The sequence below is a fragment of the Cygnus olor genome, chromosome 27 (genome assembly GCF_009769625.2).
Source record: "Cygnus olor isolate bCygOlo1 chromosome 27, bCygOlo1.pri.v2, whole genome shotgun sequence".
Lineage (NCBI taxonomy): Eukaryota > Metazoa > Chordata > Aves > Anseriformes > Anatidae > Cygnus > Cygnus olor.
The window spans coordinates 139103-163086 of NC_049195.1; the positions used below are offsets into that span (position 1 = coordinate 139103).

A 23984-nucleotide genomic window follows, 5' to 3' on the forward strand; every position below is an offset into this window, starting at 1 on the left:
CTCAGCCCCCCATTTTCCCCAGATGCTCATTTGGACTGAGCTCTTCCCGCAAGGACTCCCCATGTCATGACAGTGATATCCCAGGTTGGGGAAGAGATGTTTTCAGCAACACCTCCAGAAAGGGATTTATTGCTTTTTACCTTAAAGTCAGTAGGCACTTGGAGCTTTGGGGTGTTCAGTCCGAAAAGCACATCCAGCCCCACAAACATTAGTATGGACATAAAGATAGAGAAATCACTAATAAGCTTGCGCAGCTGCCAGGAGTGAGGGATAGGAAGAAAAGAGAAAGGGGGGAAAAATAGAAAGAAAGGAAAGGAAAGGAAGAAAAGTCACGGAATTAGAATATTCCTCCAGAAAAGGCAAAGCAGTGTTTCAGAAGGATCCCAGACACCACATTTTCCCCCAAAAGGGAGAAGGGAACTCAATTTTCCCCCAAACCGTTGAGGACCTGGAAGAGAGTGCAGTGGAGAGGCAAGGCCCCTCCCAGTGTGGTCAAACCTTGATGATACTGGGAATATGCAGCTTTGGGGTGTCCAGTCCGAAACAGGCATCCACAGCACAGAACAGCAGGATGGAGAAGACATTGGAAAAATCAGCAATGAAGGCCCTGACCTGGAGGTAGATGGGAAATGGGGGTGGAAAGGGTGATTAATGGGATGGAGGTATTTGCTCCTGCATCTGCATATTTCCCCTCGGCTTTCCAGCTCTGCACACAGGTGGGCATAACTCACAAAAGGCATTTTTTTTCCCTTTGCATTGCACTGTGATAGTTTATACAGAATGCAAGAGATATAGCAGCGTCTCAGTGTTCAGATAGGATTATCCTAATTGATATTAACATCTCCTTTTCCAGCAAATCACCTTACTGAAAATAGAAATATGGATTTATTTTCCCATAGCTTCTTGCATCCAGGAATGAGACCAGCAGCTCCCCTTTTTCCTACCTTTGGAAAAAAAATGGGGCAAGATCCTGCAGAGCTGGTGCTTTTCTTACCTTGGTGGGGAAGTAGCGGCTGAATTTGAATTTCTTCAGGGTCAATGTCATGGAGTAGGTCCCGAAGAAGAGGATGAAGGACATGAGGGCCAGGTCAGGCACAAATTTACAGGATTTCCCCACTAAGCTGCCACCGTACTTGAGACACTCCTTCTTACTCAGCTGAGTCCAATCCAGAGCTGTTAGGTTAATAGTATTGTACTGGGGAGAACCCCCCCCAAAAAAAAAAACCAAAATTAGCATGTTAAGCAATTGCAGCATGCAAGGAAAAGGGGGCTTTGGTGTGCTGCTGCAGCTGGGAGCCACTCCAGCCCTGTAATCATGGGAAAACCCCAGAGCTGCTAAGAATTTGGGCAAAAAGGTGGGGATTTGGTGCTGCTGAGCCAAACCATGAACCCACATTAATGCAAAGCCTGTGTTTCCCCAGAATTCACTCCAAGGCAGCATGCACCATTCCCTGGGTACAATAGTCCCTTGGATGAGCTCCCCTGCTCCCACACCCCAAACTTCCCCACAGAGCAAGCAAACCCACTTACCAGAGAAATGTTAGTGGTGTTTGGTGCTACTGGAGCTGAAGCATCGAACAATGTCATGTTGGCTGCAGAAAAGAAGTTTGTTATAAGATTCTCGGCTAACATAGAGGTTTCTACATTAAAAATGTCCAGGCTTCATCCAGAGAAGAACAGCTCAGCCTTGCGGAGCCCAGATTGGGTGGTGTAAAAGCAAACGTGGGGCTGAGCACATCCTCTGACATCTATGCAGGTGTCAGTGCCCATGAACAAACCAGGATGTGGGGAGCAAAATCTTGTTTCTAACCCCTCAGCAACTTCTCCATAATTAAGCCCATGCACACCCTCCAGAGCTGGCCCAATCCAGAGATACACTGGTGGACAGCACGTCTTCCCCTTTGGCTGCTTATCCCTCTGGGCTGGCAAGTGCCAGCAAGATTTTGGGGAGCTTCCTAGTGTGGGAAGCCACTGGCAAGTGGGGCTGAGCACTCCAGCTTGTGCTGCCACCCATCCTTTCAAACCAAAAAGGTGGAAGGGGGAAGAAGACTGAAAAAGTAGCCTGTCATTTTTGGAGAGTCAGCACCCAATAACGCCCAATTTGTTGGTGGTGACAGGTTTTGTTTTTTTTTTTTTTCATTAATTTTTTGAGGGACATTTTGATTTCTTACTGCAAAACAACTAGTAAAAAGAAACCCACTGGGTTTTCCTCTCTAGCCCCAGAACCTTCTCCTCTGGTGCAAAGAGTGGTTCCACTCGGATCTTCAGGTGATGCAGCTCCGCGGCTTCGGGAACACCCATGCTCCTTGTGGGTGACCTAAGAAGGGTCCGGGACTGCTCTGCCACCCCAGTCCCTCTGGTCCATCCTCTTCCTGCAGCCAGGTGGGGATTTTGGCAACCTGCCACCTCCTTCCCCAGTGCAGAGTATTAATGAAGGAAAAGCGATTGCTGGGCTAGAAGCTGAGAACCCAGGGCTGCTGAAACCAAGCTCCAGGAAATGGTGCTGGCAAACTCAGGCTTCTTTACAGCATTAAAAGCATTTTTTTTTCATAACCTTTTGATATTCCAGAAACTAGAAAATTTGTGATTTCTACAACCCAAGAGATAGTGTAGCATTGGAAGTAACTTAGAAGAGAACCTGTAAAGGCGCTGTATAAACCTTTCTATTGGAGCAGAGAGAAAAGTAAAATACATGATAAAAATAATAACAAAACCTCAATAGGTACGAGTATCAAATATTAAAACAGCTTTAATATTTAGAAGGCGATACTCACTTGAAATTGAAATCAGCCCAAATTGATGTGTGCAGCAGAGACAAATATGGTACAAATCAGTTATAATAATCAAAAATCAGAACCATTAAAAAAAAAAAGAAAAAAAAAAAGGTTGTAGGGGAGAATAATCACAACTTCTCAATATCTAGAGGAATGGAAAAGCTAGCATGGACAACACTGCTTTGGTGTCCAGAGCAGCAAGGGTGAGGAACCAGGGCCGGATTGCCAAGAGGCTGAAGGTTTCAGGGTGCATATGCCTCTCAGCACCCAGACTCATCTCCCTGCCACCACTGGGGTCTGCTCTTGGTTGAGGCCAGGCTGGGGGCTCTGGAAGGCTGGGATGTTTCAGCCCTGGGGGTTGCATCAGGAACCTGGGCTAAGCTTTTCTGCTGGCCAGAGTTGGGAAGGTTTGGGTTTGGAAAGGATGATGTTGTATCCAGGTGCTTCCCACTGCCTGTGGGGCTTCAAAACCCAATGTCATCGGTTCCTTCAGGATATGGTTGATAAACAGGAATTGAGGGGAAAAAAAATAAAAAACCGACAACACACAAAATCAAAACAAATAAGAGACTGAACGTTATTTCCGTCATGGCATGTAAGACAGTTGCAGTGACAGATGTATTAGAGATAGGCAACGTGGTCTTGGTTGCTTTTATTTCTTCACTGTCATACCTCTCTGCCTCCTCCACCTGCAGTTCCCCAAATTGTTATCATTTATACTTTTTAAATAAATTCAGCTCATCTGAGAGAAGGTGGTCGCTGGCATTAGCCCAAAACTGAAGGTCACTGTTCCCTTCCAGGCAGCAGTAGGAGCATCTGAGCTGTGATGTGTATCGAGGCTCATCAGGCACATCTATCCAAGAGCAAAAAAGCAGTGGTGGCAAAAAAGCAGTGGTTTCAGGGCAACTCTGAATTACAGCCCTCTTCAATTGAGCCACCATCAGAAAAGGCTATATCTGGAAAATGCATTGTTTTGCTTCTCTCAAAGGACAGCCTGGTTTAATAAGGGATTACAACTTTTTCCTCTTTTGCCCATAGTAGAAATTGGGTCAAAACCAGGGGAGCTGTCAAAAGACTGTCTTCACAGAAACTTGTGGTCTCTCCTTTTTGAAAAGAAGTAAGAAAGAAGGAAAAAAAAAAGAAAAAACAGTCCAAGGAAGTTTCCACACCCAACTGGAATATTCTGGGCATCCTGGACACTAGAGAGGACAAAATCCCTCCTCTGTATTTTCTGGAGGATAAGTTTCCATTGGTAGCTGGGTGGAGTTAATGATCTTAAAAATCTTCCTTTCTTCTTTCCTTTTTATTCATCCAGGTCTGGTTGCTTCAGGCTGATGTTTTGGCTCTCCAGCACTGTTAACTGCATCCCAGCAAGCACTGACATGCTTGGCTGCAGGGGACAAGGCTCTATTTCCATAATCTTGCCCCAAATCACCCTCAGAGGAGGAAGATGAGGTGTCTCTGCCCCATGCCCACTGGGTAGCTGACTCTTTCAACGTCTTTGGCCAATAATCCAGCAGGTTCTACTTGCAGTGGGACCCTCTGCTAGTGCCCCCCCGCCCCTTCACCATCCCCGTCCAATGCTGGGAAAGATTTGTACTCACCTGGGTCAGGAGCAACACACTCGCACTTGTACATGGTCACATAGTCTGGCTTGAAGTCCGAATTGATGGGGTAGTACTTAAAGGCTCCTATCATCTTCTTGATGGCATCATAGATGAAGATGAAGCTGATGAGGGTGGAGAAGCCTTCCTCTGTGAAGCGTGTGATGTACTTTATAATGAAGCTGGCATCAGTGGCCACCAGGATAAGGCACTGTAGAGCAGAGTGCAAGCCGATCCAGAGGCGAAACTCCATGTAGTCGATGCCGTTGCCTCTGAAAGCAGGCACAAAGCAATAGGGATCCTATGGGAGTGCACGATGGGCTGAGGGTCATCCCCTGTCCGGGTACAGATGGGTCGTGCTCCCCCTGGCATTATCTAGCACCTACTTGCTGAAGTCAAAGAGCAGCTTCTCGAATATGAGGATGGGGCCGGTGCTGCTGAGGATAATGAGTGGCTGCCCAGCGAAGAGACAAAACATGGAGCCCGCCATTGCTGTGCCAAGGAAGCTCTCCATGACGCCCTGGGGACAGATCAAACCCAGGTTTATGGTGGTGCTGTGCCAGGTTACATCCCCATGGACACCCCAGATGGAGATAAGAAGGAAGGACCTCTGCTTGGACCCATATAGGGTTTGGGATCGTGTTCTTTTGCTACTGGTATTGCTGTTGAGATGGGTTTTCCCATCCTCTAAGTATTCAAGGCCAGCCAGTCCCATTTGTGAATGAATTTCCATCCCTAGCATTGAAAATTGACATGGCACAATGGGGGCAGAACCCAGCCCATCCCAGCTCATCCCTGCTTTCCATCACCAGTCCAAAGTGACCCTGTCCTTGGACTTGACCTGGTAGTTGTCCGTAGCATCTCCAAGCAAGCCCCCGAATGTGATGGCATTGGTGATGCAGCCCAGGTAGATGAACAAAATGGCAGAGATGGACTGGATATGAAAACCTTCATAGAAGTCACTTGGGAACCAGGGCAGCTTCCTTTTGATATCCAAATAGAGGCCACCACAAAACCTGTGGAAACACAGCCAAGGACAAGATGCATATGCCCTCAACCAAAATATGTACAGCACTGCACAAAAGACTGTGCCCGTAAGGAGTACACCTCTCTCTGCCCCAGGAGAACATGGGGTGAACCAGCAGGAGATGCTGATGGGTGCCAACTTCCTCCAAGGTTTTTTGGGTGTCTGGGTGATGCTCACCTGCCAGTCCATGCAAGCTCTTCCCCGATTTCATGCACTTCAGGCATCTCTCCATCATCACTGCCTCCTCCACCACTCCCAGCACCTGCCCCACCAGCTGTGCCGTTCATCTGCCCCACTTCGTTCAGTGAGAAAACTGATTTCCTGTGGGAAAGAGTGGCCAGAGTTGGCCGTGCCACCTGCCTTGCCATGCCTGTCTCTGATATGGGGCTGAGGAAAGGACCAAGGCCATGGTGCAGCTCACCACCTGCACTAGGGCTTGGGTTCTGGGGGCAAATTTGGAAAGATAAAGAGCTGGATTTTCTCAGCCCAGAATGGTGGGGGCTGGGGGTAATGCAGATTATGTGGAGTGGAAATGGCTCTTAAGTGATATTGGAGATATCACTATCATTAGGTGATACTGCAGAAAAAGCAGCATTTCTGGAAAATCTGCGGAGAATATATCTAGGGATGAGTGCAAGCAAAGCAGCGGTCTTCCTCCAGCATCTTCAAATGGGAAAGACAGGGACGGCCACAGGGTTGGGCCCAGCCCCATGTCTCCCACTCACCTCTTCTCAGCTGAGGGCACTTTTTTTGGTGGTTCAATCCTAATGTTGGGGTCCCACTCGCCAGGTGGCAGAACGATGACTTCATCCAGAAATTCATCTATGCCGGCAATCAGGTCTTCTCTGTCCCGGGCTTTGTAGGCAACATCGCTGAAGAGCTGGGGGGTCAAGAGATGTGTCAGCTTGGGGGTGGTATCCTGCACATATGCTGCACATTGTTGTGGGCCTTTAAAGCTCATTTATTTGGGCAAAAGGATGAAAATTGCTTTTTTTTTTTTTTTTCCTCAGCTCTGAGCAAGGGAGGTTCCCAGTGAGGGTCAGGTTTTGCATCTACTCACATCATCCACCATGAGGGTTGCAATGGCTCTGCCAATCTCGTTGTAGGATTTGGCTTTTCCTGCAGGGCCCAGGAGAATAAAGAGGAATCTGGGAGAGGAGTGGGACCATGCTGGTAACCTCGCACCACCAGTACCCACATTGCAAAACCAGCTCCAGACCTAAAGGAATTGGGCTCACCTGGTGGGGACGGGCACCTCTGTCACACCTCCTAGCATTGTTGCCTGGAGGAGCCGCACAAAAGCCACAAAGGGTTTCTCTAGGAATTCAACTTCTCCTACCAGCACATTGGAGGCTTCTGCATCCTTGGGGATCTTCTTGATGAACTTGTTCTTCAGCTGTTGGGGAAAATGAAGTGGGGAAGGGGGTGTTTGCTGAAATCTGGCTTTTCCCCCTTTTCCACGCCCTGACTACAAAAGCTAAAGCTGCAGTATCAAGCGCAGACTGCGGACTTCAACCTCTTGCTCTCTGATGTTCCTAGGATCTCCCAGGGAATTTGAGAGCCATATCCATGAATAAAACAGTGAGAATTTGTAAACCTGAATTTCTTCCCTATTCAAAACCACCACTACACCCAAGATTAACTTGAAAGCACATACTCTGGTCTCCCCAGTGCAAGCATGCAACTTGGTGGTTTGCAAAAGGTGCTTTGCTGCACTGGGATCTAAGCAAGGAAAGCCTGTGGCAATCCCCAGCCTGTCCCTGAAGAAAATCTGAGCCAAAAATACTGATCCTGAAGCAAGCCAGCAGCATACCTATAAGCCTGTTTGCAGGCCTGCAGCCCCAGGCTCCCTAAAGGCCCTATATAATGCCGAAACACCGCTTGGCGCTGTGCATGGGTGGCTTAAGCTAATGTTTCTGCAGCTTATTCTCCCACATCCCATTCTTAGAGCAGATAATGCAAGTAGGAAACCTTGATCATGGATTTATTCTCCTGGTCTCTTCTCCCCTGCAGCTCTTTCATTACTAGTCTGAAATGGTTCTATACAAACCCAGGCAGGGTGTTATTATAATCTATATGCCAGCATGAGGGGAGGCATGTGAGTTGGGCAGCAGGCTCTCCCTCTCTAATCCTTTAAACCCCAATGGAAAAAATAATAATAGTAATAAAATAACTCCTCCAACGCAGCTTGGAATAAGCAAGAGCAGGAGTTAACAGTGACTACTCAGCTTTGTGTAACACTGAACAAGTCCCTTTGTAGCATTAAACCCAGCATTCTTCAGTACTAAATGCTTTACATATTTTGTGATTAACCCTCTGTATCCCATTGCTGGAGGTTGGTATTTGGGGTTCGTTACCAGGCAATTTGCTTCCGTTATAGCAGCATTAATTTAGGAAGGTGCTCTGGAAACCTTCTGCCTGCATGTTGCCTCCCGTGTATCGCGGCATCCCTGTCGTGCCCCTCCCAGCCATTGCACCCACTGCCTGGGTTTGGGGATGTGCCACCTGCTGGATGGCAATGGGCAAGTGAAGCAGACAGAGGGGACACGCTCCCTTTCAACACACAATGACGTATTTCAAAGCCAGCCCCAAAGGGTGAGACCAAGCTTGGAGATGTTACCATTTCCTGGGAGCCATGAAGGGAGCATGAGCCCCAGAGCATCATGCTCTGGCAATCAAAGAATATATGAATTTCCATCCAGTGAGGATGTCCCTGAGGGCAAGGCAAACACTTATACCTTACTGTCCTTTTCAACTCTATGCCAGACCCTTCTTGCACTACTGTCTGCGTTTGCTAATTAGCTCCTGACTGCCAGATTTCAGGCATTACCCCTTGAGAGAGAAAAACATCTGGCAGGTGCAAAGGGACTCAACTTGTGCGGTCTCAGCCTTGATGCAGACTTTCCCCTGATCAGCATCTTTTCCAGCTCCAGGAGTTGCATCTCAAACACATCTACCTTTTGGTTCCTCACCAAACGCCTTGTATCAAATGCCTCCATGACTGAAAGCAGTAGGAAAACATCAAAAGTATATCTGAGGACCAAACTGCAAGCTGCATTTCGATTTTCTGTGCATTTCAATTGCACAGAAAGCATGCCTACATGACACATGCTTAATTACTCCATTTCTCTTGCGGACAAGAGAGTTTAAATGCAGAATGAAACCTTTCTGATACATGGTTGTATGAAGTCCCATTCAATTTTTCCTTAGACTTACGCTGAAATCATGCACAAATAGAAACAGAGCAAAAGCCCACATAACACATCAACAGATCCCAGCTAAACAGCCTCGATGCCAGGAGGGGGCCAGGACACCTTGTAAAAGAATGACACAAAAGCTTGCTAATATATTGCATCACCAAGCAGAGATCTGTCAGCAAACTGCCCAGGGCAGCCTGACTGACCTCTTTCCCAGCTCTCCTGTGCAAAACAAACCAATGGGAAAAGCTCCCTACAGACTGTCAGCTAAGGTTTGCATGAAGAAACTCACATTTATCATATTGCAACAGAGGAAAAATTGGAAACTGCCTCTTTATTTACAGATTGTTTTCTTAAGAGCTGTATTCCTGTTTGCAAACACAGGTGCTGGTTGGGATTTACCCCAAGCAAGCTGTTTGTACCCAGCAGTGGTCCTGAGCCAAGATTCTTTCAAGATCCCTGCACTCTGTCAAACACATTTCCTATCCTACTGGTGGATTTTAAATGTGTTTTCTGTATCCCAAGGATCACAGAATCATAGAACCATTTAGGTTGGGAAAGACACTTAAGTTCAAGTCCAACCATCACCTAAGGCTCCAAGTCCACCAATAAACCATGTCCCTTAGTGCTATGTCCACACGTCTCTGAAATGCCTCCAGTGATGACAACCCCACCACTTCCCTGGGAAGCCCGTTCCAATGCCCAACCACTCTTTCCATGTAGAAATTCTTCCTGACGTCTAATCTAAACTTCCCCTGGTGCAACTTGAGGTCAGATCTCAGCTGTATCAGCATCTTTGCAGAGCCCTAATTCTGTGTTCACCTTGCTGGCCCCAGCTCAAGCACAGGTATTGACCTGGAGGTGCTGGTCAAAGGCCAAGGGCATCCTTGCCTGCCTCAGAAATAGTGTGGCCAGTGGATGAGGCAAGTGCTTGGCCCTCTGTGCACAGCACCGAGACCGCACCTTGAGTGCAGCGTTTTGGGACTCTCAGGACAAGAGAGATATTATGTTGCTGAAATGCATTCAGAGAAGAGCAACAGAGGTTGTGAAGGGACTGAAAAACAAGTTGTATGAGGAGCAGCTGAAGGAATGGGGGCTTTTTAGTCTGGAGCAGAGGAGGCTGAGGGGAGACCTCAGCACTCTCTCCAACTATTTGAAAGGAGATTGCGGTGATGTGTGTCGGTCTCTTTTCTCAGGTGAAAAGTGATAGGATGTGAGGCAACAGCCTCAAGTTGCCAGGGAAGATTTAGATTAGATGTCAGGAAGGATTTCCTGATGGTTAAGCCCAGGGAATTGGTGGAGTCCCCATTCCTGCAGGTATTTAAGAGATGTGTGGACGTGGCCCTAAGACACATGGTTTAGTGATGGGACTCGGTAGGTCAGACTGATGGTTGTACTTGATGATCTTGAAGGTTTTTCCAACCTAGATGATTCTATGATTTTATGATTATTTCTGGGACAGCTTCCTCAAGAATTAACAAGGATCAGTATGTGTATTAGTTTCATTAATTAGGAATTTGTGTGTGGTTATTGACTGGGTGAAACTGCACAAGGCTCACATGGACCTTAACTATCACAGAGTCTCTAACACATCATGGTGCATTTGCAAACAGGTCCATAGCAGCCAGTTGTGTTGGAGATGCTCCTCACTGCATCACACAAACGCTTTGGGGATTATTACCTGGTCGGTGCTTGGTGTGTCTGAGATATCATTCATGCTTCGACTTTGTGCATGGCCTGATGGAGACAAGAGAGAGAGAGAGAGAGAGGGTGAGAAAACCACTCTGTGGTATGCAGCTGAATTTCAGCCCCTTGTGCAAGAAGAAAATAGTGCAGGAGGACTTCAGTGCAAATAAAACATTATTTTGTATAGCTGGGCTTGAAAGCTAGGTGCAGTAAGATAAAAGCCCAATAATAAGAGCTCTTCTAGTATCAGTCACCCTGTGGCTGCACAGAACACATCTCATTCACAGCCACAGAGGGGAGGTGTGGTGTGATCTGCTTGCAATCACCCTATGTCACACTGCAACTCATTTTTTTCTCCTACTTCTTTTAGGATTGTTCCAGCCTCCCTGCTGCCCACCCTGGCTTACGCAGGCGTCCGTAGCTTGTGCTCTGCCGCATCCTCAGGTCCTCAGTGGAGCGGTGGAAGGTGGTGCCAGCAGCTGGGCTCCGGACAGGGCTGCGGTCTGGAAAAAAGAGAGGCTAGAGGAGGTGTGGGTACCACAGGGAGCTGCTGGCTGAGTGATGCTAAAGGCAAGTGGCCAGGCTGAAAATCATCTGCCCGGTGCTGATGTGATCTTTCCAGTAATGATATACCTGCAATTTGCTTTTGCCTCCATTCTCATCACTATTATCCCACACATAACAATTCTTCCACTAGCAAAAAATACACTTTCCTGCCTTAACCCATGTCTTTTCTCTGCAGAGGCTTCATGCAAGGAGCCCGTACCACCCCATACCCCATCAACGCTCTCTTTGAGGCCATAAAAGGGTTCGGAAGGTCAAATTCTGTTTCTTAGTAAGACCCAACGCTTTATTTTGTTTTTTAGACCCTTAATTGTACAAAGAAACCAAAATTTAAAATTTGCCATGAACTTCATTATATTTACATTAGCCACTACCAAGCTTCATGTAAACATTTCTTCTCCCTAAGCTGGTTATGATTCCCATTTTTATTCTCATATGCTTTAACTGAATTAGTTAGATATAGAGGCTCTACTTTTTTTCCATGCATTTTCTGTGGTGGACCCAGAATTTTCTCAGGAAACCTCCTGTATTCTCGAAGAGTGTTTGCTTTGAGGAAAACCATCCGGACCATGTTTTGCTCTGCAACTCTGAAACACCAGCTGCAACCACAGCATCCATCCCCATTTTCTTCACAACTCAATATTAAAGCTGCTATAAACGATGATAAAATTTTTAATATGTGTGACCCTGTTTTTCAAAATGCCAGCAGTATTTAGTCTGGTATCACAGAGTTCTGCCGGCAGAAGAAACATGAAGGACCCCTCTGCTGTGCCAACAGCCATCTTTTTAACTTTGGTGCTACTCCTTGCCAGCTTGAAGCAGTGCCATCATCTCAGTGAGGCACTAGAAACAAATGAAAGATTCCCTTATTTTCCATATCTACAGGGAATAATCACAAAAAAATCCAAGTTATTATCCATTTTGAGAGCTTCTGGGCAAATATTAGCTCAAATATCTAGTCCTCAGACATGGATGATGGCTACTTTGAAACCTGGAGATGCCCGATGGGGTGGGAGTATTGTTTATTGACAGTCTCTTGCATGTGCACTTAGGGCTTGGGTGCTGCCGTTTGTGTCTGCCTGGGGAGCAACTGAAGCCTGGAAAATCCTGGGCTCCACCAAATGACCTCCATTTAAACCTAAGTAAATAATCTAGCATGAAAACAAACAAATCTCCTTTTATAAAGGCTCAAAAATAGGCAGGTTTAGCTATGGAGCAGACTGGATTTGCCTGTAGGCTGCTTGCCCCTTGGCCAAGTGACCGCCAATGCAATGTCCATCACACAGTTCTGGTGTCCACTGCACAGTGCCTTTGTCCATCTCAGCAGGCAACTCTGCTTTTCAGTCCAATTATCTGCCACTCTTAGGACCAACAGTGACAAAGCTTTTTGTGTCTTTCCTGCTGCTGTAAATAGTTGTGTGTCCCAAATGGACAGGTTTCCGCCTTTCCTTCTCCTGAGATTGACTGCCCCCTGGGCTTGCTAACTGAAGACTCAAGGATGCAACCGGGTACGGGTTGGACCCCAAGCACTCACTTGTGTTAGAGGAGACAGACTTGCCGATATCAGCCAAGGACCTATGGATTGGCTTCTTGGTTTGGTGACGGTGCTTCCTGAGGAGCACATAGCTTATCTTTTCCCGCAGCTCAGGTTTGAGCAGACCATCCTCAATCTGTTTCTCAATGACATCGTCTGAAAGCACCAAACGAGGGAGACAGTCACCCCATTGAAAAATCTTCCTCCCTCCCAGAAATCTAGGGATGTCAACATTTATTGGACCAATGTAATGGCTCTCAACACCCATTTTCACTTATTCCATTGCAAGTCACTGATATCCGGTGGCTTGTACCTATGATCTGGGGTAAAGAGTAGCCATCTAGGTCCAGGAGCACTGTTCCTGTCTGTAGACAAGTCCGCAGCTCAAACAGGCTGTGCAAAGACAATGTGGACACATGGGGCTTGCTCCACCTTTCCCCGCCTTCCTCAACCTTTTCTTCAAACTTTATCCACCTGAAATGACAGTAGCAGCCATGAAAACAGACATGGAGGTGAACTTTTGTATGAGAAGTAGAAGAGAATTGCATTTCCTGCACACATACAGCGTTTACTTTCTGCAGGCAGCTTTGCAGGCCTGAATTAACTCATTAACTCATCCACTCATCCTGCAAAATTTTTGCATATTATTCAGGATGGGAAAGGAGAAATTAAGTAACATCATCAGACAAGGTGTCACTTGCACAGTTGCAGAACAGAGCAAAATCACTTGTCTCAACCTCTGTGCTCAACCTTGCAGTTTTGACACTCCAGATTGCTCCAGCAAGACTTGGGAGGTTTTCCCATGGAGATGACCTTGCCTTGCCCAAGATCTGTACTTGCATGGACCAGACAGACCTTCTTCATCTCTATGCACACAGGGATGTAAAAACCCAGTGCACTGGAAATATTTTTATAATGTCTTAGCAATGTTCAAACTTCAATATGGGCAATTCATTTCCATGAAGGGAGAGGAGAGGGACTGCAAGCCCTTGTATCTTGGAAACAAGCCCTTCTGCCTTCATTCCTTAATTTTACAAACCAAAGATTTCAGAGCAAATCTGGGAGCAGTGGCTGATTTCTCGCAGCAATCAGTGAGATGTCAACTTGGGGAGGAAAGCTGCTTTTTTTTTTTTTTTTTTTGAAAGGAGGTTTTCAGGCTCCATGGATTAGTCTTGGCAGGGCTTAACCTTGCAACTTTTAACTGGTACAACTTGGATTTGGACTCCCGCCGCTGCAGAGGGCACAAAGAGGATGCAGGAGGAGAAGGGCTTTTGGAAATCTCTGATGGCTCATGAAAGCGGCAGGGGAAGGACGGGGAGAGCTTAAGATTGCAACAGCCGCAGGGTGTGTATTAAAATGTTGTTTTAAGGAGAAAATGCAAGGTGTCTCTATTAAAAACAAACAAACAAACAAAAAACCACAAAATACCACCTGGGAATGTCACGAACGGCATATGCAAAGGACGTAATCCAGAGTATTCAAAAATACAAAGTTTGGCCCTAGTGCCATGGTTCCAAAGATCCCCACTCCTATTTCTTTGCAGAAATCCCTCCTCCAGCCTTTCAAACAACTCGGCTTTTATTGGGAGGAAATTCAAGCTTCTCTCTGGCCCAGCCATAGTACCTGCTAAGCTCTGGTGTTGCTTGCCCAAAGCCGATTAAGTTGGTTTTCATTTTCTTTTGCCCCATTTTCCTGATGAAAGTGGGTTAGCATGCACATGTGGTGGCAGCTTGATGATGAGAGCTCCTCTGGACAGCGTGTGGGACTTGAGGCATGTCTCCAGAGGCACCTTTGCCCTGGGATCAGCACCTTGTAATGCCTTTTCAAAACTCCGTCTCCCTGCTGTGCTCCTCTTCTTTATTTCCTACCTGGGGACTAAATCCCACCATGGGTTTTAGCCACAGGTAGCATTCCCAACACCAAGGAGCTGCCCTTCCACAGCTCAGGAGGTTAAACCTCTCCTTGGTGGAGAGCGGAAATCTGGCAATTGAGAAACCTCCATCCTACTGTGAGGAATTTGTAAACCTGCATGCCAAACTCTTCCTGATGAAAACCCAAATATAAGTGCTGATTTTTTGCACCTCTGAGTTTTTTTGGGGAGTAGGGTGAGGTGTGTATCTAACACAGTCATGCAAGACCAGGGGGAAAAATGTGTATTATCAAGAGCCTCCCTTCTCAGCGTGCTAGAGAGGAGTCATCATTCCATTGATCACCCTTTCAAAATTCCCACTCAGCTCAGACTTCATCATCAATCAAATCCTTCCTGCAATGCTGCCTTTTGAGCAGAGATATTTAGGTTGCTAGGGCAAAAAAAAAAGGTTTTGAGCAAAATGTTGAAGATGCCAACCAGTTATTGAGGAGTGGGGCAGCTCTAGTAAACCTGCCCCAAAATCCCTGTGCAAAGAGATAACGGGATGCTGGAGGAAAGGATGAGTGGAGAGGGGTGTAGCAGCCAGGAGGGAAATATACAGGTGCAACTAGGAATGGGAAAAGCCCCAGCTCTGGGGTTGATACAGCCCAGGGAGATGTGGGAGAAGATGGGAAATCTTCCTCCTCTCCTCCTCTTCAGCAAAGATGTACAAAAGGGCAGCCATGTTCTCTTAATTTCCGTAATTTGGGCATGGCAAAAAGCCAAAAGGACTGAAGCTAACCTCATTAAAAAGATGATTATCCACCAACCCATTGCAAAGGGCAATGTTTCCACCTAGGAGATTTGGGGTGGGGGTCTCTGGCTGATGCATTTTTGATCCGAAGAACTGCTCCTCTCACCTGGCTGACTCTTTCCATTCCATCTCCTCACCATCATGCTGCAGTGTGTCCATCTCTGTGAAGAGTGTGGGGTTGGGAGGCTCATCATCATCACCCAGGATGTAGCGGAGGCGTTCAGCAGCCGGTGACACTGATGGAGAGGAAAAGATTTGCTGAGATGCCCCATGTCAGCCCCATGCAGGAAGCCCCCAGTGAGAAAAGGCGATTTTCATGGCTATTTAGGATGCTAGGGTAACACCCCCACAAAAAAGAAGAAAAAAAAGTGTTGAGCAAAACTCTGAAGGTGCCAACCAGCTATTGAGGAGTAGGGAAACTCTAAGTAATCCTGCCCAAAAATCCCTGTGCAAAGAGACACCGGTTTCTGGAAGAAAGGATGAATGGGGAGGGGTTGTAGCAGCCAGGAAGGGAATATGTAGGTGCCAGCTGTTAATCGGGAATTCAACCACCACTACATGCAATACAATCAAATTCTCCTCACAGGAGCATTTTGCACTCCATGTCTGTGGAATCTCCCACATTCTTCCCACCCACGGAGCTTATCTTTGCCAAGTCAGAGCTGCCTGCCATCATCAACCAAATCCCTGTCTGACGTTACACTTGCACTGTATCATGATGCATGAGTGCTCAGTGCTTTCACTCTGCATCCCAGTAACCCTCTTCAAGGGAAATGATACAAATTTATGATTTCTACAGGAAAATCCACCTTTTTGCCACAAACAGCAGGCCAGGCTGGGGTAGGCTTCCTGTGTGCTTTAGGAAGCTGAGCTACATCACATCAACTGCAAATCTCCACAGCTCAGAACATTTTCAGTTATGATAGGAAAAGATTTTGTCCCTTTGAAGTGTACAGCCTGAGCAGATAGAGGGTGGCCGGGACCGCTCCCTCCCCTCTCTCCAGCTGCCCAGTTACTCAGACAAGAGGTTAATCAGCCCTATTCCAGGCTCCATGGAAATGGCGTATTTTTAATAAAATCTTGGGTCTTAGCCCTCACCTAATACAATAGGAGTTAATCCAGCTATGAAAATGTCTTTGTTAGCAGAATCCTCCTGTTCTCAGACCCATGAATATGAAAGTCGGGTAATACGGTACACAAGGAAGCAACTAATTAAGTTGCCATGTGCGATCAGAGGAAAAGCTTGAGTTACTGCTGGAGCATTGCCTTGTCCTGCCATCAAATCAGCTGAAGCCCAAGCCATGGTGCAGGGAAAGAATAGGATGTCCCTTGCGCTCCAGCTGAGCCTGCTTAACTGCTTAAGCACTTTAAGCCACACCACCAGGTCTAAAGACCTGTTGTCAAGTCCTTGCACTTCCATAAGCTTCATTATTTTGATTTTTAATATTCCTGTTAACTTTAGAGATGGGCTACATGCCTGGACAGCTTCAGACTCTTTACCCTCAGCGCTGTTCAAGTAAGGGGGGAGTGAAATTTGGTGCAACAGCAGCAACAGCCTGACTTCACACTGCCTGCAACTTGGCCCCACTTTGCTCTGCAAAATTTAAATTCACAGCAATCCTTAAACTTTCTGCAAATGCAATGAGTTGGACCACAGCAAAAGGAGTGCTGGAAATGTCCTTCTCAGGTTGCATCTCCATATGAGTTGCAAAAGGGATTTGCAATTTTCCAGGAGCAGGTCAGAGCTGGGCTTAGTTTAGCCAATTGTCACCTGATCATGACTTTGTGATTTAGCTGCACCTAACTGCCCAAATTCCCACCATGTGCTGAAGACAGGGTCCCTCCTGCTTCCACCTGTTGGAGGATTCCCCTATGACTCATTTCAGGGTGTTGGGGCTGTGATGCGTTGTAGCTGCAGGAAATCACAATAGACAAAGGGGAGTTTTTTATTATTATTATTTTTGCTTTTTTGATTGTTTGTTTGTTTTCCCCCATTCTCTCCCAGCTGAAAGAATGAGCTCATCTCTTGACACGCAACGTGTGGTCCTCTCTGGTATGTTGGCAGATCAGTTTGCATAGAGCCACTGAGCCTCCTGGCTGCTCGCTGACCCGAAGAGCTGTATGCTAAACCAACAGCACTGGGGCTTTGCTGTGCCACAAGGGCTGGCAAAAATTCTTGTGATTTATTCACCTGGAGGGCCCATTTATGGCTGGGAAATTGCCATTGGGTTGCAGGTTTTTTCTCCTTCTGGAAACTTGATCTAGCCATGAAATTAATCCTGGAAAGCACCAGATTTTCACTTGGGAGGATATATTGGATAGTGGCATCTTTTTGGAGGATGTGAAAAGGGCAGGGAGCTGCTGTTTGGGTTTATCCCATTTTGCCACTGTTTTCTCCGAGTTTGCTGCTGGTCTTTTTGGTAAAATCACCTGAGGATGGCCACTTGCTGGAGGCCATGGCTGGCATTTGGGAAGCACAAGAGTAAAACTGCTGCAGAGACACACAAAAACCTCTGAGACACCTCCAAACAGCACCTATTTCTCACAAGACATTGTTCAAAGAGGAAAAGGTGAACATAATAGATCCACACCCGTTAAACAATTTTTATGATGGGAAAATACTCACAGATGCTCTGTTCTGATTTACACCCATCAAACCTCTTCTGGCTGCAGTGATTTAAGCCAGAGTGGATCTGAATCAAGCCCACAGCTATAGGATTAGCTCAGCATTAGCACTGGTGATAATAGAGGATAATTATACATACAGAAGAGTTTATATTTCCATGGCTAATTGGACAGGACAGACCAGTTGCACTGATTTATGCCTACAGTGATTTGAGGTTCACAGAGCCCTTCACACCCCAAGTTTGATTAATCAGTGAAGCCTCAGCTACAATGTTTTTACAAACCAAAAATCCCACTCTTGTTTTGGGACTCACTGAGAGGCACAATAAAAAGATGAAATGTCGTCCCATGGGGGAAGGGGGATCATGGTGCTGCATGCAGTTTGCAGTAGGGCTTGGCAGCAGTACCATGCAGCTTCCTTTGCAAACCCTGCTTATCACTACAGCACATTAACCATCTGTTGTCATGGTCCTTCTGAATCCATGACAGCCTTTTCATGGTTCAGCATGGTCCTCCCCCCAAAAAAAAGAAACTGGGGTGCACATCCTATGGGATTAAATGCTCTGTTCCCATTCATTTCAATAAATCAGGTTCCCCCAGGTCTGGGAGACTTTTCTCCTAAGTAGTGTTTGTGCTGCTTCCTTGGTGCTGGGGTGTAGTAGATGGTGATACAGATCCCCCCTGTTCTATCTTTGAGGTGAACTTTGCCCCAGCATTGGAGCTCGGTGCCCCCAGGATCATCCTGGCTAACCAGCCAGCATCACGAGCACTTGAACCAGCCCTGTGCTGGCTCTCATGTTGCTTTTGCCAAGGAGAAGCAAAGCTGAAAATAAATGGAGGCTTTCCTCCCCCTCCCGGTCCCTCTACCGTGGCTGTGAAGGAGAAATAACACGCGGCACTGGCTCCTACCTGGAATTGTTTCCATTTTTTCCCCCATTTCTTCCCGGCGAAACAAACCTTCACTGCACGGCACAAAACCCCCCAAACTTCCTCCTTTATCCACTCAAGCTTGTTAAACTCCCAGGCTTAAGGAGCAGATTATAGAGAATATAAAGCACTTTCCTTTCCCTTCAGCTCTTATGACGGGAAGTTACCAAATCAAGCGAGATGCGTTCAGGAGAGGTGAGCACTTGGGGGCATGTGTGGCAGCGGGATGGAGCAAGAAAGGGGAGGGAGGAGAGATGGGAGAATGGAAATCCAAGGACAGATTTGGGTTTGTTTTGAGGAGGTGTTTTTTTTTTTTCCCCCATCTTGTGTGATGTGGGAAAACAACCCGCAGCATTTCCTCTGAGCTCGGGCAGTTTTGGGGGGGTGGGGTGGAGCGGGGTGGGGGTGGGGGGCTGGGGGGTGGTGGTGATGAAACGCCCAAATAAGGCACACCGGCAGCTCTTCTAGGGAAAAGCAGGGCTGCTGAAGAGGTAAACTTTTCTGGGGTGTTTCTCCTCCATAAAATGACTTTGCCCTGCAAATCAACCCACTGTGTTATATCCCGGTGGCACTTACTGAATGCTGAAAGGAGGGAATGTGGTCCTGCTGGTGAAGCCACAGCGGGCCACCACCTAAGCTGTGAGCAAAGCCCACTGCAAACAAAAAGTTTGACCCCATGAAGAAAATTGGAATAACTTTTCCCTCTCTATGGAAAAGCAAAGCCAAGACCCTGCCCGCACAGCTGAGCCATGACTGCAGTGTGGTAGATTTGACATAAAACCAAACAAATTTCTATAGGGTGGTGGAAAAAAAAAAATCAAGAGATCAACAGCTGTTTTGCTGTGCAAAATATTAATCTTTGCTAAGGAGACCTAATGAGACTGGGTAAAGCCCTAGGCAATAGCCTACTGGGAACAAGGTGTGATGCCTGAGATGTGCCTGCACCTCCAAGACCTCACTGTACCACTCCACTGACAACCTCTTTTTAGCCTACCCATCACATAAGCAGCCCCAAATGCTGTTTCACACACTGTGCACAGCTCTCAGAGACATCCATAGAGAAAAATAAGCCTGGAAAGCATCAGAAAAAGCAATGCTGAAAGCAAAAGCCATACAGGCAATGTGGCTGTGTGCAGGGGCTGATTTAACCCCAGTTTAAATCAAATTGTGCTGCAAAACCCCATCTGCTTTTTTTGGGAAACCTGAGGGCAACTCACTGGTTCTGCTGGCATTGTCATTGCCACTCTCGTAGCAGCCATGGCCACCGTCATCAGTGTCGGAGCGCTCCTGCTGCTCATAGTGCCGCTCACTCTCGCTCGCTCTGTCCCGGCTGGAGGCAGATCGCCGCCGGCGCCGTTTCCTTCGGTAGCCCCGGGGCACTGGCACCCCAATGTAGATGGAGTGGTAATCTGGGGTGAGGGGAGAAGCTTTAGAGAGCAGATCTGAGCATTTCTAACTTTCAAAGAAAAGCCAGGGAGATATATGCCTTCTTCCCACCAGGGTCAAAAGACCTTGTTTCACCCACAGGAGCTTTTTTCATGTTGTGCAGCCCTGAATGCCAGGAGCTCTGATGCACTGATGTCAGAAAGACCCTGCTGGCATATAACAGGATATTGTGCTGCCATTTTGGGGATCCTCATTTTTTCACTCACCTTCTTCATCATCGTATCTCCTCCTTGAGCTGCTGAGACCCCTCTCACTCAGCCCATCCTCATCCTCTAGCATGGTCCTGTTGCTTGCTGAGAGCTGAATGATGGGGTCAAAGGCAGAGAAAAGAGAGAGGTGATTTTAAGGGGTGCTGGGCTGAGGAAAAGACTCTTTGCTCACCTGCTGGGTGTTCCCCGCTATGGGAAACCCTTGTGTGTGTCCCCAGCTAACGCAGAGACCTTCCTGGGAGAATGAGAACATGCTGGGGACTCTCCACCACCTCCTGCAGTGCACTCATCTCGCCTTGCCCACCTGTAGCAGCTGGCTCAGCCTTGCCTCACTCTGTGCCATCACTCCACCTCTGCTCTCCCCACAGTTCAGAAAATTTGGATAAATTTTACCAGGGCAATGTCTCCTGCTGCTTGTAGGAAGGCTCAAGTGGTTATTAGACAGATTTGCCAGTATGATTATGGAGACTCACTCAGGTAACAGAACTGTTGCGATGGGGCTGTGTGCTGGGAGTACACACCCATTTAATTTTGGGGGAGACCTGCACAGCTAATAGGGGTTTTGCAGAAGTAGAGTTTGTTTTTTCCTCTTGTTCTAAGTGCAGCCTGATTTTTCACTGCTCACATCCCCATTTCCAGGTGTCTTCCCCATGTGAGTTTATTTGGATTTTGCCACAGTCACTAATTAATCTCCTGATTATCTGACCTCCAGTGATTGCCTTTCACACTTGACTTGGATGGGAGAATGGTTACTATTAATGGCAGCCCGGTCGATGCCTCCCAAAGTCACTTTGAAAGCAGAGAGCCAGTCCTTCTGCATCCCTTGTTTCAACTGCTTGCATCCATGGCAATATCATATCATTATCCATCTACTGTAAAGAAGAAGAATCTCAGTTCAAGCCAAGTTAGAAATAAAAAGCAAACAGGGTGTGCACCTGAACAGCTGGAAGAGTCCACAACTGGCCAGGTCTGTTCTGCTTGGGTTGCTAAATTATTGACCCATTTTCCCTCAAGGCAGAGACCATCCTGAGACCAATCTGAGCTCAAGCCTAGACCCAGTTGCTATCTGAAGACATCTCTTGATCTAACAGATTTGGGATTTTTGGCTCAACAGTTCTTGTTCAGATGTAGGAAGCAATTTATTTTATGGGCGAACACCTCTAGATGGACAACCATGCTGCAAACCTGTCTACTTTAAGGGATAACACACATCAGTGGTGACCCTTGGCTTCCTGGGTTATTCCTCGGAATAGTCTGCTAATTCTGGGGTTCAGGAGGCTGCTGATGGAAAGAAAAAACAGCATAACACCTACCCAGCTGCAGGCATAAATAATTTTGCTCTAAAATTGACCTGGCACCTTCTAGCAGATGAAGTGTCATGAACCCAACAAAAGATTTCCCCAAGGGTATCAATGTTGGCGTAGCTTCCAGGACACTGCAAAAATGGATGGGGATACACAATTCTCCAGTTGGGTTTACATTTGTAAGAGATATGATTTTTCTACAACCCAAGTTAGCCATCAAGAGCTCTACTGCAGAAGAGCTGTAAAAAATAGAAGAAAAAATAATTTCCTGATAAAAACACACTTTGTTAGATCCACTGATAAATGGAAGGTCCTGATTGATTATGGCTGATGTATTCAAGTCACACCTTGGGATTTTTTCCTCCAATTTTTTACTTAGAAAGTTTTCTTTTTCCCCAAGCTCTTGAATATAAACACAAGCATGACACAGACTAAAACTGTTTGAAAATGTGACTTTAAGTGCAATGAAAATAAGGGGAGAAAAAGAAGAGCACTATAATTTTTGCCAATTAAATCCCACTACCCCTGCCAGCTTTCAATCTCACAAAAGCAAACTTTAGCATTAATAAACTCACCTTTAGCTCCCCAGAAACACTCAGAAATTGGAGGACAGGTCTGTGTGGCTGCGCTCAGTGGAATAAAGTTGTAGGTGCTGGTGGGTGCAGGAGCCCAGACTGCCTTGAGAGAAAACTGCTTTTGCAAACATCGTATCGATGCCTACTGCCAACAGCTCTGTAGCTCCCAGGTTAAAATGTATTTTGGGCAATGCTGATTGACTTTCAGAACAGAAAAGCATCATGGGATGTAAATAGACCTTCAGAGGGGATATGACATTCATGCCAGTTGAAGGCCTAGTCATATGCAGTGATGGTCTCTAGAAATCAAACCATGCACAAATATTGAAGCTTTAAATCCCTAACTTCCATGAACTGTCTCTTCTGTGTTTGTTGCTCTTTTTCCTTCCCTTCCCTTCCCTTCCCTTCCCTTCCCTTTCCCTTCCTTTCCCTTCCTTTCCCTTCCTTTCCCTTCCTTTCCTTTCCTTTCCTTTCCTTTCCTTTCCTTTCCTTTCCTTTCCTTTCCTTTCCTTTCCTTTCCTTTCCTTTCCTTTCCTTTCCTTTCCTTTCCTTTCCTTTCCTTTCCTTTCCTTTCCTTTCCTTTCCTTTCCTTTCCTTTCCTTTCCTTTTTTCTTCTCTTCTCTCTTTCCTTTTCTTTTCTTTTCTTTTCTTTTCTTTTCTTTTCTTTTCTTTTTTCTTTTTTCTTTTCTTCTTTTCTTTTTCTTTTCTTCTTTTCTTTTTCTTTTCTTCTTTTCCTTTCCTTTCTCTTTCCTTTCTCTTTCCTTTTCTCTTTCCTTTTCTCTTTTCTTTTCTCTTCCTCTCCTCTCCTCTCCTCTCCTCTCCTCTCCTCTCCTCTCCTCTCCTCTCCTCTCCTCTCCTCTCCTCTCCTCTCCCTTTTTTTCTTTTCTTTTTTTCATCTTTCCTTCCTCCCTCCCTCCCTCCCTCCCTTCCTTCCACCTGTCCTTCCTTCCATCCGTCCTTCCATCCTTCTTCATCAGTTTTGCTTAGATCACTAGGGACTTGGAAGAGGAATTGCTTTTACTGTTTTGCCCTGTGCAATATTATATAATGGTCGATCTCAAAGAACAGGAGAAAATTATTCAGGAAGGTGCAGAGAAGTACCACCAAGAGTGAGAAAGCTCCTAAAATGAATGGGAATGGAAAGGACCTGACCAAGGACCATCAAATACAGTTCATCAAATAGAGTTTACCTTTTTCTTTCCTTTTTTTTTTTTTTTTTAAATAAGTATTCCACATCAAATTATTTTGCAATTTACATGTTTTGCCTTTAACACACTGAACATCTGTAAATTTGAGTTTGTGAGAACCAGCCTCCTGGTCAGACAGGTGTATGAACATTCTCCCTTGCCTGCCCACATTTCCTGAGCTGTCTGCTGGCACAATCTGAAGTCTCAGCAGAAGTAAAGCAAAGGAAAGCCTGTTTGACACTACCATTTTTTTCTCAGCCTTTGTTTTACTAAAACTGCTCTTCCATGGTTAGCAGGGTCAGGTCTGGAGGAAAGTGCTAAAAACAGCAGCAATTTCAAGATGCAAACTTTAGGGTGAATTACAGCGGGTGGTGGGGGACGGGAATACTATTGGCATCACCTTTTATTGTATCACCCCAAGTTATGAGGTCTATTTTGTAAGTGACGGCCTTTGCTCCTAAAAAGGGCGTTGATGACTGACTTTTAGCATTTCATGCTGCTGCTTAAATCTACCTTCCCAGTATTCCAGGCATTTGCAGACTGACTCCGTGGGAATAGTGCAGCTGGATGCCAAGCCAATGCATGAACTGCTTTCCCCTGCATCTCCCATCACCCACTGCCTGCCAAAAAACATACCTTGTTAGTCCAAGCAGGAAAACCTG

General features: G+C 46.4%; 1 protein-coding gene across 1 annotated transcript in view; it reads right to left on the reverse strand.

The window, feature by feature from the left end:
• Window positions 1–15285, reverse strand: part of SLC4A5 (solute carrier family 4 member 5) — a 23558-nt gene extending 8273 nt beyond the window's left edge. Inside the window, exons 1-15 of the mRNA XM_040538154.1 lie at window positions 15156–15285; window positions 12700–12860; window positions 12387–12542; window positions 10696–10791; window positions 10284–10339; window positions 6644–6801; window positions 6466–6553; window positions 6131–6285; window positions 5583–5726; window positions 5220–5394; window positions 4765–4898; window positions 4379–4650; window positions 1531–1592; window positions 995–1195; window positions 499–612 (exon numbers count right to left, since the gene is read on the reverse strand). Of these exons, the coding sequence (XP_040394088.1) occupies window positions 499–612; window positions 995–1195; window positions 1531–1592; window positions 4379–4650; window positions 4765–4898; window positions 5220–5394; window positions 5583–5726; window positions 6131–6285; window positions 6466–6553; window positions 6644–6801; window positions 10284–10339; window positions 10696–10791; window positions 12387–12542; window positions 12700–12860; window positions 15156–15208 (2025 nt within the window). The 5' untranslated portion in view covers window positions 15209–15285. The remainder of the gene's footprint in view (window positions 1–498; window positions 613–994; window positions 1196–1530; window positions 1593–4378; window positions 4651–4764; window positions 4899–5219; window positions 5395–5582; window positions 5727–6130; window positions 6286–6465; window positions 6554–6643; window positions 6802–10283; window positions 10340–10695; window positions 10792–12386; window positions 12543–12699; window positions 12861–15155) is intronic.
• Window positions 15286–23984: the final 8699 nt, after the last annotated feature.